General features: G+C 34.5%; 1 protein-coding gene across 1 annotated transcript in view; it reads left to right on the top strand.

Annotated features, from left to right (window-relative positions):
• Positions 1-13,455, top strand: part of DDX46 (DEAD-box helicase 46) — a 61,624-nt gene that overhangs the window by 39,539 nt on the left and 8,630 nt on the right. The window contains exons 14-18 of the mRNA XM_074213535.1: positions 898-1,062; positions 6,287-6,449; positions 8,671-8,864; positions 9,703-9,840; positions 10,174-10,323. Of these exons, the coding sequence (XP_074069636.1) occupies positions 898-1,062; positions 6,287-6,449; positions 8,671-8,864; positions 9,703-9,840; positions 10,174-10,323 (810 nt within the window). The remainder of the gene's footprint in view (positions 1-897; positions 1,063-6,286; positions 6,450-8,670; positions 8,865-9,702; positions 9,841-10,173; positions 10,324-13,455) is intronic.

Raw genomic sequence — 13,455 nt, 5'->3', positions numbered from 1 at the left:
CAGGGATAACTATTCCAGCTTTGTTACTTGAATGAAGTATTTATTAAGCATTTAGTATATATTCAAAGCACTGTGCTAAGTTGTGCATACAGATAGAAAGGTAAGATAGAACCTGCTCTCGAGGAGCTGCTCCTTTGATAGTGCCAAGATACCTGGTCACAAGAACTTTCTTTACTGCGAATTCATTGAATTTGCCTCTAGCAGTTGCAGATTCAGTTGCCTGGCTTCATCTCTAACAGATGTACTTCCTAGAATGAGGACTGAGGGCATTGATGCACTGTTGGTGGACTTGTGCACTAATTCAATCATTCTGTACTCTTCCCAAGGATCTTGTATTTTTGGTCCTGAGCTGTCTCTGTCGAGATCTGATGGGAATTAATGGTCAAGGTGATGATTGTCTGATGCCTTCTGCCTCCTATCTTTTCTTTAGGTTATTTCTCTGCTTTAGCTAGGTTTGCTTGCCTGCCCTCTTTTGTGATGACTGGTTGACATTTGGGGATGACTTACCCTTCTCCACAGGAGTTACTACCTCCATTGATGAAAATGAGAACTGGGCTAGCAGGACCAGTGGTCTTAGAGGAGCTGTAAATGTCAGGGGCTCCTGTTGCTGTCTGACTATAGGTGACACTTGGTTACTTACTATGTGAGCTTAGGCAAGTCATTTTAAGCCTGTCCCCTACTTTTCTCACTTGTAAAAATGAAGAAAACCTCTAGGACTTCTCAAAATTACTGTATTAAAGCATTCATGTACTGTAAATGTTGCTTTTAATTAGAATTACAATGTTCTGGAGGTGTGATCATTTTACAGTGTTGCTAAGATTGAAGATGTGTTATTTTCTCCAAGGAAATTTTGGAGAGATACTAGTCATGACTAATTGTTTGCTATATTTCCAACAGGTCATGCGCATCGTGGATAATGTCCGACCTGATCGGCAAACTGTTATGTTTTCTGCCACTTTCCCTAGAGCTATGGAAGCTTTGGCCCGTCGGATCCTGAGTAAACCAATTGAAGTGCAGGTTGGAGGCAGAAGCGTGGTTTGCTCTGATGTTGAACAGCAGGTGGTAAGTATAACCCCGTGTGAAATGCAAAATTTCATAACTAAAGTTTTATTATTGAATCAAGCCTTAGATCTAGTAAGCAGTGGAATTCATTTCCTTTAAGGCATTAATTAAAATTTTTTTTTATTAGTGCACTTAGAACCCATTTTTATTTTTTCTGATTGTGTCCTCTCATCCTGCCTTTAGTTATAGCTTGACTACATTTTTGAGATACATAATAATCTTTAGTTCATCTGAGAAATTGCTTTAGTATTTTTCCCCACAGTTGCCATTGCTAGCTCTATTTCCCTCCATCCTATTCCCCCCATTCCATTTATTCTATTCTCTCACTCACCTTTCACCTTGTCACTCCTCAAGAGTATGTGGCATCTCTATACTCTCTCCCAAGATCTTCCCTTCCTACCTGCAACCTACCTCCCCTTTCTTCTCCTATTTTTCTCTAGGATAAGATAGATTTCTATACCCAATTGAGTGTGTATGTTATTCCCTCAGAGAGCCACTTCTGATGAGAGTAAGGTTCACTCACTCTCTCTCACCTTCCCCCTCTTCCACTCCACTGCAAAAGTTTTTTCTTAATCATTTTATATGAACTAGATTACCTCTCCTTTCTCTTTCTCCCCCCATCAGCTCCATCTTTTAAATATATTTTTCCTTCAAATTCTACTCCCTCCTGTGCCTTTTCTATATACCCTCTTTCTAACTATGCTGATTTCTAACTAATAAATGAGAAAATTCATTTGAGTTATCAATATCATCTTCCCATGCAGGTGTATCTCTAGTTCAACATAGTTAAGGCCTTCATGATTTGCTCTTCCTATCCACTCTCTCTGTCTATGCTTTAGCTGAGTCTTCCTGTATTTGAAGGTCAGACTTACTGTTCAGTTCTTTTTGTTTCATCAGGAAAGTTTGAAAGTCCTTTATTTCATTAGTCATCTTTTCACTGAAAGAGTATGTTTGGTTTTGCTGGATAGTTGATTCTTGCTATAATCCAAGATCTTTTGCCTTCTGGAATACCATATTGCAAGCTCTATGAGTCCTTAATGTAGAAGCTGCTAAATCTTATGTTATCCTGATTGTAGTTCTACAATATTTAAATTGTTTCTTTCTGGCTGCTTGTACTATTTTCTCCTTGACTTGCGAGTTGTGAAATTTGGCTAAATATTCATGGCAGTTTTCGTTTTGGGATCTCTTTCAGGAGGTGATCTTTCAACTTCTATTTTACCCTCTGCTTCTGGGATATCAGTTTTCCTCAATAATTTCTTGAAAAATGATGTTTAAGGGGTGGCTAGGTGCTTTAGTGGATAAAGCACCAGCCCTGGAGTCAGGAGTACCTGGGTTCAAATCTAGTCTCAGACACTTAATAATCTCCTAGCTGTGTGGCCTTGGGCAAGCCACTTAACCCCGTTTGCCTTGCAAAAACCTAAAAAAAAAAATGATGTTTAGGCTCTTTTTTTTTTGACCATGACTTTCAGATGGTCCAATATTAATTATCTCTCCTGAATCTCGTTTTCCAGGTCAGTTTTTTCCAATGAGATAGTTCACATTTTCTTCTAGTTTTTCATTCTTTTGGCTTTGATTTATTGTTTCTTGATTTCTCACAAATTGACTACTTATTTTTTTTTTGTTTTTGGCAAGGCAGTGAGGTTAAATGGCTTGCCCAAGGCCACACAGCTAGGAGATTATTAAGTATCTGAGGCTGGATTTGAACTCAGGTACTCCTGACTCCATGGCCATTGCTCTATCCACTGTGCCATCTAGCCACCCTGACTACTTATTTTTTTAATGTTATTTTATTTGTTTTTTAAATCTCTAAATCACTCATTTCCTACCCATGACTCCAGATTGAATCTTCACTTGTAAGAAAGAAAAACAATTAAAAAAAGAACATCTGGTTCTAGTATTCTCCTTTTTCCCTTTTGTAAGAGATTTCTCCCTGGAATCTTTATTGCTTCATAGTACTAAGGTTAGTTTAGTGGAGCAAGAAAGGTTGAATTGGAGCATATTGCAAATACCTGGGTATGCTCTTCAGCTTCTTCAATGAGGTGTGTGTTCTGTCTCATCCTGAAAGACCTCTGTTCTGGTAAGGTTCCCTATTATCCAACAATATAAATATGAGGACCAATAGGCAGTTATTTCATTTTGTTTTAGAGGGATGTTTGTTATTGCCTTTTTTTGGAATGTTGTTTTAGTTTGCTTTTTCTAATTCTATTCGATGATAGTTTTCCACATTCCTCTTTTTGCAAGCTTTTGATTCCACATTGTTCTGTCTCCTGCCCTTCCTTTGCATTCCCCATGACAACAAATAATTGATATAGATTATATATGAACAATCATGTTTTAACATATTTCCATAATAATCATGTTGTGAAGGAAGAATCACAAATAACGAGAAAAAAAGAAGCCATGAGAAAAAAAAAATCCAAATTTTTAAAAGTGAAAATAGTCTCCATTCAGACTCAACAGATTTTTTCTCTGAATGTGTATGGTGTTTTCCATCACAAATCTTTTAGAATTGTTCTTGATCACTGAACTGCTGAGAGGAGGAGCTAAGTCCATCATAGTTGTTCTTCACACTGTGTTGCTGTTAATGTGCAAAATATTCTCCTGGTTCTGCTCACTTCACTCAGCATCAGTTCTTCATTCAAATCTTTGCAGGCTTTTCTGAAGTCTGCCTGCTCAGGATTTCAGACAGAATTCTGTCACATACATATACCATAATATGTTCAGCCATTCTCCAATTGATGAATTTCCCCTTAATTTTTTTTTTGCTTTTGTTTTTTGCAAGGCAGTGGGGTTAAGTGACTTGCCCAAGGTCACACAGCTAGGTAATTATTAAGTGTCTGAGGCTGGATTTGAACTCAGGCCAGTGTTCTAATCACTGTGCCACCTAGCTGCCTCATCCCCTTAATTTTCAATTCTTCATCATTACAAGAATAACTGCTATAAATATTTTTGTACCTTTTCCCCTTTATAAAGATATCTTTGAGGTAAAAACTTAGTAGTGGTAGTAGATCAAAGGGTATGCACAGTTTTATTTTCCCTTTTGGCATAGTTCCAAATTGCTCTCTAGAATGGTTGGATCAGTTCACATTCCAACAATAATGCATTAGTGTCCATTTTTCCTACTTCCCCTCCAAAATTGATCATTTTCCTATTCTGTCATTTTAGCCAATCTGAAAGATGTGATGTGGTACTAAAGAATTCTTTTAATTTGCATTTCTCGAATAGTAATGATTTAGAGCTTTTTTTATATGACTGTAGATAGCTTTAATTTCTTCATCTGAAACCTTCCTGTTCATATCTTTTAAACATTAATCAATTGTGGGATGACTAAGGTAATGACTTTAATTAGCCAGGGACTAAACTCTATACCTGCGATCTCTTTATTTTTTTTCCTCTTATCAAAGATTTTATTTCAGTTTTACAATTTCCCCCCCCCAATCTTACTTCCCTGCCCCCACCCCACCATGGAAAGCAATCTGTCAGTATTTACTTTGTTTCCATGTTGTACCTTAATCCCTTTCATCTCTCTCTCTTTTTTTTTTTTTGCAAGGCAAATGGGGTTAAGTGGCTTGCCCAAGGCCACACGGCTAGGTAATTATTAAGTGTCTGAGACCAGATTTGAACCCAGGTACTCCTGACTCCAAGGCCGGTGCTTTATCCACTATGCCACCTAGCTGCCTCTTTAGGTTTTTTTTTCCCTTTCATCTCTTTAGCAAGAATTGTTCATTAGTGTTCCCTACCCCAAAACCTTCCACTATGACATAATGGTAAGAGCACTATTCTCAGATGCAGGGGACCTTAGTTTACCATCATTTCATCCTTTGATTACAAAGTAAACAATTCAGTTATACCAACCAAAACAATTAATGCATTGACTTTATCTTCTATCATATGTTACTTTCTATACCTATTGTTCTTTGTGCAAAATATATTGCATTCCTCTAGATCTTTGTTTTTTCCCAAGGACTCTAAAGGCCATTCTTATTTTATTCTTTTAGAAGTGCTATAGAAAGGTTGATAATTATTTCCAAAAGTTAGACAGGAATTGATTAATTCACCAAAGATTTAACATCTTTGTACAAGGCTTTATACTAATTAGTAGTAGCTGGTTTAAAATTAATTTAAGGCTTCCTCTTCCTTCACAGTCCAAAGTTGGGTAGATAAAGTATTATCATATAGTTAATATAAAGCAGCAGTAAGGAATATGTGTTTTTTAAAAAAAAGAAACGAGTATTTTTTTTGGATTGTGAAAAACTATTCAACTTTGAACATCTAAGAAGCTAGTTATTTTTCCATTTAGTGAAATACAGTTCAAAAAAAATTTATTAAGTATCTTTTATGAACAAAATATTTTGTAGGTGCTCAGAATGTTCAAGTATTTTTTTTTTGTTAGGATTTTAAAAGACAATGGGATTAAGTGGCTTGCCCAAGGCCACACAGCTAGGTAATTATTAAGTGTCTGAGCCCAGATTTGAACCCAGGAACTCCTGACTACAGGGCCAGTGCTTTATCTACTGTGCCACCTAGTCGCCCCTAGGTACTCAGGATGTAAAAGCCAAACACAATAATTATTGTCTTCATTATGTAATTGGGAATATCATTGGAATAATACGAATAAATTAAATCACTTCTTTGTATCTCAGTTGCCTTTTTTAGGGGAATTGGACTAGAAAACCTCTTTGGTCTTTTTCAGCTCTAATCTTTTCCTGAGAGAAGATGTATATAGATAAATATGTGCTTGATAAGTTGAAGAGAGAAAGAATATTAAAACCTTGTGTTTAAGGGAAAGTTAGGGGAAGGTTTTATAGAAGAGAGATGATACTTTACCTAGATAAAGATAGTTTTAAAAGGCAGACATAAAGGAGGGCTTGCATGTAACTGACTGTCTATGATATCCATTTTTTATTCCTTTCTTTTTCCTTCCACCTCATGAATGTGTGGGTGTAAAATTAGGAGCAACAAAACTAATAGGTTATATGTAACCTGATCTGGAGCCATGATCTGTCCAGGTTATATTCAATGGTTTGGGGAAAATGAGGAGTAGACTCTGACAATGATTATTCAAGATGTTGCCCAAGGTCTTTCAGTCTTCTCTAAAAAATTCCGTAACCTTTTTCTGTTTGCCTTGTTTAGGGACTTAAATCATGTTTTGTCACAAATGTGAGTAATGATCTGTCCAAATAAAATAATAGAATTTATATTATTAACTTCTTGGTGTTTTTAGATTGTAATTGAAGAAGAAAACAAGTTTTTGAAGTTACTTGAACTTCTGGGCCATTACCAGGAGTCAGGCTCTGTTATCATATTTGTAGATAAACAGGAGCATGCTGATGGTCTTTTGAAGGACTTAATGAGAGCATCTTATCCTTGCATGTCTCTTCATGGAGGTAATGTATATGTACAGTGTATTTAATATATAATATAATGTTTGCAGTATATTTAGATAATGTCTTTAAATTATTTTTTTTTCCATTTTTTGGTTTGTATAATTGCAAGAGGATTGAGCCTGAGAATGTTATATGTTGCGTGCATTGAGAAAATAGATAAATACTTGTCTCTAAATCAGAATTTTATTATATAAAATATTGATATTTCCAGTAATTTTTCTTTATCATTTTACTTTTATTTTTAAATATTGTGTTGGTTTAAATTTCATAAATGATCTGGTGTAAAATAGTTAAGATTATTGGGTATTTATTTAAGCAAGGTTTACATCATTCCATAGGATGTCTTCAATTATTAGTTTAATTTTCCTTGAGAGTTGTTAATTATCATTGACTTACAGACTTTTAGGACAGAGTTTTTGTTATCCAAATGTCACAGCTGAAAAACGGTTAAACTGTGTATACCATGATAACAGCATTCTACAGCTTGTATTTTTCTAGATTTTATATTTTTTAACACTCAAATTCAACATAAAGTGCAAGGTATTCATATCCAAGAATATCATGAGAGATTTTATCAAATAAATGCTTTACTAAAATCTAGATAATTTATATCTCTAGCATTCTACTCATCAACCAGTCAAAAGTAATGTTAGTCTGGTCTTATCTGTTCTTGATGAAGTCATGCTGAATCTGACTATTACTTTCTTTATAATTGAACATCTGATCACTAACCATCACTTTAAAATACATTCTAGAATTTTGTCAGGAATCATAGCTAAGCTTACTGATCTATTGTTTTTAGGTTCTTTTCTTGTCTGAAAATTGAAACAGTTGCCCTTCTCTTGATGACTGGTTTTTCAGATAGCTTTGAAAATGTTTCAGTAATCAAGTGCAGTCTTCCCCCTTCAAAGCCCATGTTCCTGGTTCAGATTTCATGTAACATGTTTTTTAATACTACTTAAATGATCTAGGAATCACTAACTACAACCCTTTGGTGAGAGACAGACCTACTGAACTTTATTGATAATCTGCTTTGCCATTATGCCCTTCAGACTTCCATATTAGATATTGGCTATTCTTTGATATCAAAATAATGGAATTTTGATACTTTAGGAAATGATTAAAGGGGAAGATTTAGGAAAATCCAGCCTCAAGTTACAGTACAAACTAATGCAGAATGAGGTGAGCAGATCTTGGGGCCCAATTTATAAAATGACTTTAATATTGCAAAGAAAAACAACTTAGACTTTATAATTCTTTTTTTAGGTTTTTGCAAGGCAAATGGGGTTATGTGGCTTGCCCAAGGCCACACAGCTAGACTTTATAATTCTCACTAGTGCATTAACCAAGCACTATTCCACCTTGACAAAGAGGTGATATTCTAGAGATGTAGCAGAAGACATGCTTTGTGTGGATGATGCTGATTTGTGTATCTGATATATGGGGACTATGTTTACTTGTTAAAAGGGATAATTTTTTTTATTTTAGGAGAGATATAAACTGAAAATAGGAAGGGATAGCTTTCAGAAAGAATGGAAAGAAAAGAGATCTGTAAAGCATTTTAAAATGCCTAGAGAAGGATAGAAAGAGATTCAAAGATCAACAAGTTGGTTAGTATTAGAAACTAATGGATAGTAATTGGGTAATTTAAGAGTTAGGAAGACCTGGGTTTGAATCAGCTTTAGAAATTTGCTAGGTTTGTAATTCTGGGCAAGTCATCTAACCTCTCATATAGTTATAGTATCAAATTCTTTATTTGTAAAATAAAGAGATTAGATTGAGATCCTTTTAAGCTCTAAATCTGTTATTTGTAATGAGATGGATTTGTAGTTTCTGTTCTTATTATATGGAAATATGTGTTTGGTGTTTATTAAGTTCAAAACAACATTTAAATTTTTTTAAAATATGCATTTTTAGTGACTTTTCTTACATAATTTTAAATTGTCCAAAGATCTTTTTTACAGTCCTTTCAGAAAGGAAATTTAAAGATAAAGGCTGATAGGCTGATTTTTGAAGATGACAAAGAGAAAAATGTTACTCATTTAATTTCACAATTTTCTATTTCCTGCATATATTTGATGAATTGGGAGAGTGGCCAGTGTAGTTTGAATTTGTCTCATTCTTTACTTCTAACCTTGATTTGTTGTTATTCTTTTAGTATCCAATGAAATGCAATACTTGATCTTATATGGTTTCACATTTTTGTTTGATTTGTTTGCAGGCATTGATCAATATGACAGAGATAGCATCATTAACGACTTTAAGAATGGGACATGTAAACTTCTGGTGGCCACTTCTGTTGCTGCACGAGGACTTGATGTGAAACATTTAATCCTCGTAGTGAATTATAGCTGCCCTAATCATTATGAGGATTATGTCCACAGAGCAGGCAGAACTGGAAGAGCAGGCAACAAAGTAAAAGAAGTTGCATTATTTTTCCATTTTCTATAAAATATCTTTTTTTTTTTGCATTTAAAAAATAATTGAAATAGAGGTGAGCAAAGGAGCTCAGACCATCTTTGAAAAAGTCTATAGGACAAATATGGTAATAATTAGGATTATTGACATGCTTTTATATATATATATATAATATACATACATACACAAAAAAACTGATCTAGTTAAGTTCATTTGAGACAGTACTCTTAGTCTTTACCACACTAGACAAATTTAGTGGATGTACACTAAATTTGAATTGAACAGAATCTGAGTAATTAGTATTCAGTTGATACTCTAAAATTTTTATTGTGTTGTTCTAAACTACTTTAATATAAATGATATTTAAAAGTTCAGTTCTATAGCTTTAGCCATATTTCATTGCAGCATGTCTTTATCATGAGTTGATGTTTTGCTCAGCCTTTGTGTCTTGTCCTTTCTTGATAGAAGGAAATAATGCCTTGATTCTTTGAAGGTTATTTGGCACTTTGAATTTCACTTCTATTTACTTGGAGCAAAATTTGTAGTGAAGTTAATATTTTATTTCTTCATCAGTAGGGGTTTAATAAAAACCTCTTTTTAAGTATTGAACTTAGATCTTAAGAATTCAGAATTTAAGCATTCTTAAAATCACTGGTTCATAGATTGCTGTTTTATTCTCAAGCATCAAATTTAGAACATTTTATCTTAACTCATCCTTTAAGATTTTAGTAGAAATCATAGTTGTCAAAATGACTCTATTTGTAACCTTAGTGTTATTTCATATACGGTTTGTATCGTATTATGGTATTAAGGTCTGTTTCTCTTAATTTGCTAGGGGTATGCCTACACTTTTATCACAGAAGACCAAGCAAGGTATGCAGGTGATATAATTAAAGCTCTGGAGTTGTCAGGGACTGCAGTCCCTCCTGATCTGGAAAAACTTTGGAGTGATTTCAAAGATCAACAGAAAGCTGTAAGTAAACCTCCCTATGCCAGCCCCAGCCCCTACTGCATTGATTTACCCAAATTGTTATCTGTTTTAATATTTTTTCTTTTGGTATTTTCAGATACATTTATAAACACATTCTAGTCATATGATTTTTCTCACAAGAGAATGTCAATTTAGGGGAAAATTAATCTCAAGATTTTCTAATTTTCTTGAGGTTATTGAAATGGCTTGTTCTCTATATTAGTCTGTTTTCATATAGCAAGATATATTAGTATATAACATTGGGAAGTAGTTTCAATAACACATATTAAAAAGTCTGTCATAATGGTATGTCCTTTTTTCCCTTCTTTCTGATAGGAAGGGAAGATAATTAAAAAAAGTAGTGGCTTCTCTGGTAAAGGATTCAAATTTGATGAAACAGAACAAGCTTTGGCCAATGAGAGGAAAAAATTACAAAAAGCTGCACTTGGTCTACAGGATTCAGATGATGAAGATACTGCAGTTGATGTAAGTGTTTTCATCCTGAACCTCATTTTCTTTTCTTTTTTTTTTATAATTCATTTATTTAGTTTTGAATTTTACAATTTTTCCTATAATCTTGCTTCCCTCCCCCCACCCCCATAGAAGTCTGTTAGTTGTTACATTGTTTCCATGCTATACATTAGTCTTTATATTGTTTCCATTCTATGCATTGATCTAAGTTGAATGTGTTGAGAGAGAAATCATATCCTTAAGGGAAAAAAAAATTAAATATAAGAGATAACAAAATTACATAATAAGTTAACAGGTTTTTTTTTTAATTAAAGGTAATAGGGGCAGCTAGGTGGCATAGTGGATAAAGCACCGGCCCTGGAATCAGGAGTACCTGGGTTCAAATCCGGTCTCAGACACTTAATAATTACCTAGCTGTGTGGCCTTGGGCAAGCCACTTAACCCCATTTGCCTTTCAGAATCCTAAAAAAGTTAAATAAATTAAAGGTAATAGTTTTGAGTCTTTGTTCAAACTCCACAGTTCTTTCTCTGGATACAGATGATATTTTCCATTGCAGATACCCCAAAATTGTCCCTGATTGTTGCACTAATGGAATCAGCAAGTCCATTAAGATTGATCATCACCCCCATCTTGCTGTTATGTTATACACTGTGCTTCTGCTGAACCTCGTTTTCATCAGAAAGTGCTTTACAGAATTCTTTTTTTTTTCATATTATCAATACTTAATTACTCCTACTGGTAGGACTACCATTCATATCAGGCATTTCAGTAACTGAAAGGAAAGTCACTGAGTTCTAGGTTGGGACTATTAATGACCATGTCATTAAAGCTGGTGTGATTTGGATTTTTAGGGTGGAGTTTGGTAGCTCCATTAACCAAAATGACCTTTTTAAGTCTTATTTTCCCAGACTTAATATTTCAGAAAATCAAAAATGAAAAGTAAATTATCCCAGCTTCAGATGTCTTGACCTTTGTCTTGCCACTGGACTTTGATGCCTGGAGGAGAGAGAGTGAAGCTGACAACTTTGAGCTACTCTACTTCACTCATACCCCAGCCAAGACAACATCTTTGTGTTGTCATTGGTCCTCTTCAAGAACAAAGAACAACTACAAATAACAATCAGGGATATGGTCTCTTCTGTGGTATTATTGAACTCTTGAATTAGTTAAACCCAGTCCCAACAAATCCCATATACTTTATTATGATAACTAATAATTTTATTATGAAAAGCAATATTTTGGTTGTAGTTATGTACTTCAGTCTTATCACTTAAGAGCATTTATTTTTTTTTTCTTATACTACCTTGAAAGGACATGATTCCTAGCAACAGCTTTGTTCTGAGTCTAAAGCTAGGGGCCCATCTGATGGGCCTTGCTTATATGTTCTGTTATTTATGAACATAAGAAAGGGATAAGAAAAGGTCACAAAATGGGGAAGAGAGAAAGAAGAAGGGAATAATCAGTATTTATTTATATAATACCAGCTTTGTGCCAGGCTCTATGCTGAGCACTTAGAAATACTATTTCAGGGGCGGCTAGGTGGCATAGTGGATAGAGCACCGGCCCCGAAGTCAGGAGTACCTGGGTTCAAATCCGGCCTCAGACACTTAATAATTACCTAGCTGTGTGGCCTTGGGCAAGCCACTTAACCCCATTTGCCTTGCAAAATTCTAAAAAAAGAAAAAGAAAGAAATACTGTTTCATTTGCTTCTCTTAACAATTGATATTCCCATTATATGGATGAGAAACTTGAGGCAAGCAGGTCAAGTGAGTTACTCAAAGTTATGTGGCTAGTGTCTTAAGCTAGATTTGAACTCAGATCTTCTTGACTCCAAGCTCAGAACTATATACTGTACCACCAGTTCCTATTGCTTTTTATGTCCTGTTTCCTCCCACACTGACCAGAAGGCCTTAAAAATTAATCCTGGACATACATACCTAATTACCTTTTTTGCTCTTTCCAGAGAATCCTTTGAGATCTTTTTTTTTTTTTTTGCAAGGCAAATGGGGTTAAGTGGCTTGCCTAAGGCCACAAAGCTAGGTAATTAGTAAGTGTCTGAGGCCGGATTTGAACCCAGGTACTCCTGACTCCGGGCCGGTGCTCTATCCACTGCACCACCTAGCCGCCCTGAGATCTTTTTTGGTAGATCTTCAATGATCTGAAAATTAATACCTTCTTCATTTTTTTTTAAATCTGAAAAACATGTCTCTTAGTTTGGGACTGGCTCTAAGATCCAAAGAATATTTTCAAAATCTTCTCATTGAGGTTCTTCTGCAGAAATCTTCTTATTTATAAATTGTAGGGTCCATTACTCTTCAGTGAAAGAAATGTCCTCCACACCATCCCCTTTAACAGACAGTGAAATAGTCTCAAGAGAGAAAGTGATTTGCTTAAGTTCTCCTAGTTGTCAGTGTAATGCTTGTGGCACTAGAAAGCTCAGTAGCAACAATGAAAAGCATCTTAATTAAGTTAAAAGAATAGTAATCTTAGGAATTCTTGAGATTTTAAGATCATCTTGAAACATTGGAATTTTTGAAAAATAAAATTTATTTTATGTATTAAGCTAGTGTGGAAACACAAAGGCCAAAAAAAAGACACCCATTTCTTTTTAGGTGGAGTGAAATTCTACTGTAATCAGTCCACTTAGTCTTTCTGGGCCTCTTTTCTTTGAAATGGTAGAGTTGGACTAAATGATCTCTGAGTTCTCTTCCTCTATAAATCTTTTCCTGTGAATTAAAGTTGATTTAGACCTCACTTATTCAATAAAAGTGTTTCTTAAAAAAATGGCCTCGTTCATTTTTAACATCTCTAATCAAGATTTTTTTTTCCATTATGTGGGTTTTCGAAGATAGAACATATTTTCCTTTTGCTCCAACTAGTATTTAGGGCATAAAAAGAAGATTCATTCTTTAAATATTATTTGGACTAGATGTTTTTGAAACACCTTCCAACCCTGAGATTCTCTCAAGTGTTTTTTTCCCAAACTAAATATATCAGTTTTCATTTTAAAAAAAGATATTTTATAAAACTAATTAATAATAGCCTTGAAATTATTTCCTATCTTTTTTTGAATAAAAAGATACACTAGACTAGAAGATGCAGATTATAGTAGACATGTTGGATGCTCAGTGGACCTGGGGTTTAG

The sequence above is a fragment of the Macrotis lagotis genome, chromosome 1 (assembly GCF_037893015.1).
Source record: "Macrotis lagotis isolate mMagLag1 chromosome 1, bilby.v1.9.chrom.fasta, whole genome shotgun sequence".
NCBI classification, from domain to species: Eukaryota; Metazoa; Chordata; class Mammalia; order Peramelemorphia; family Peramelidae; genus Macrotis; species Macrotis lagotis.
Note: the sequence above shows the minus strand (reverse complement) of the source record. Positions and strands in the feature narration are given on the sequence as shown.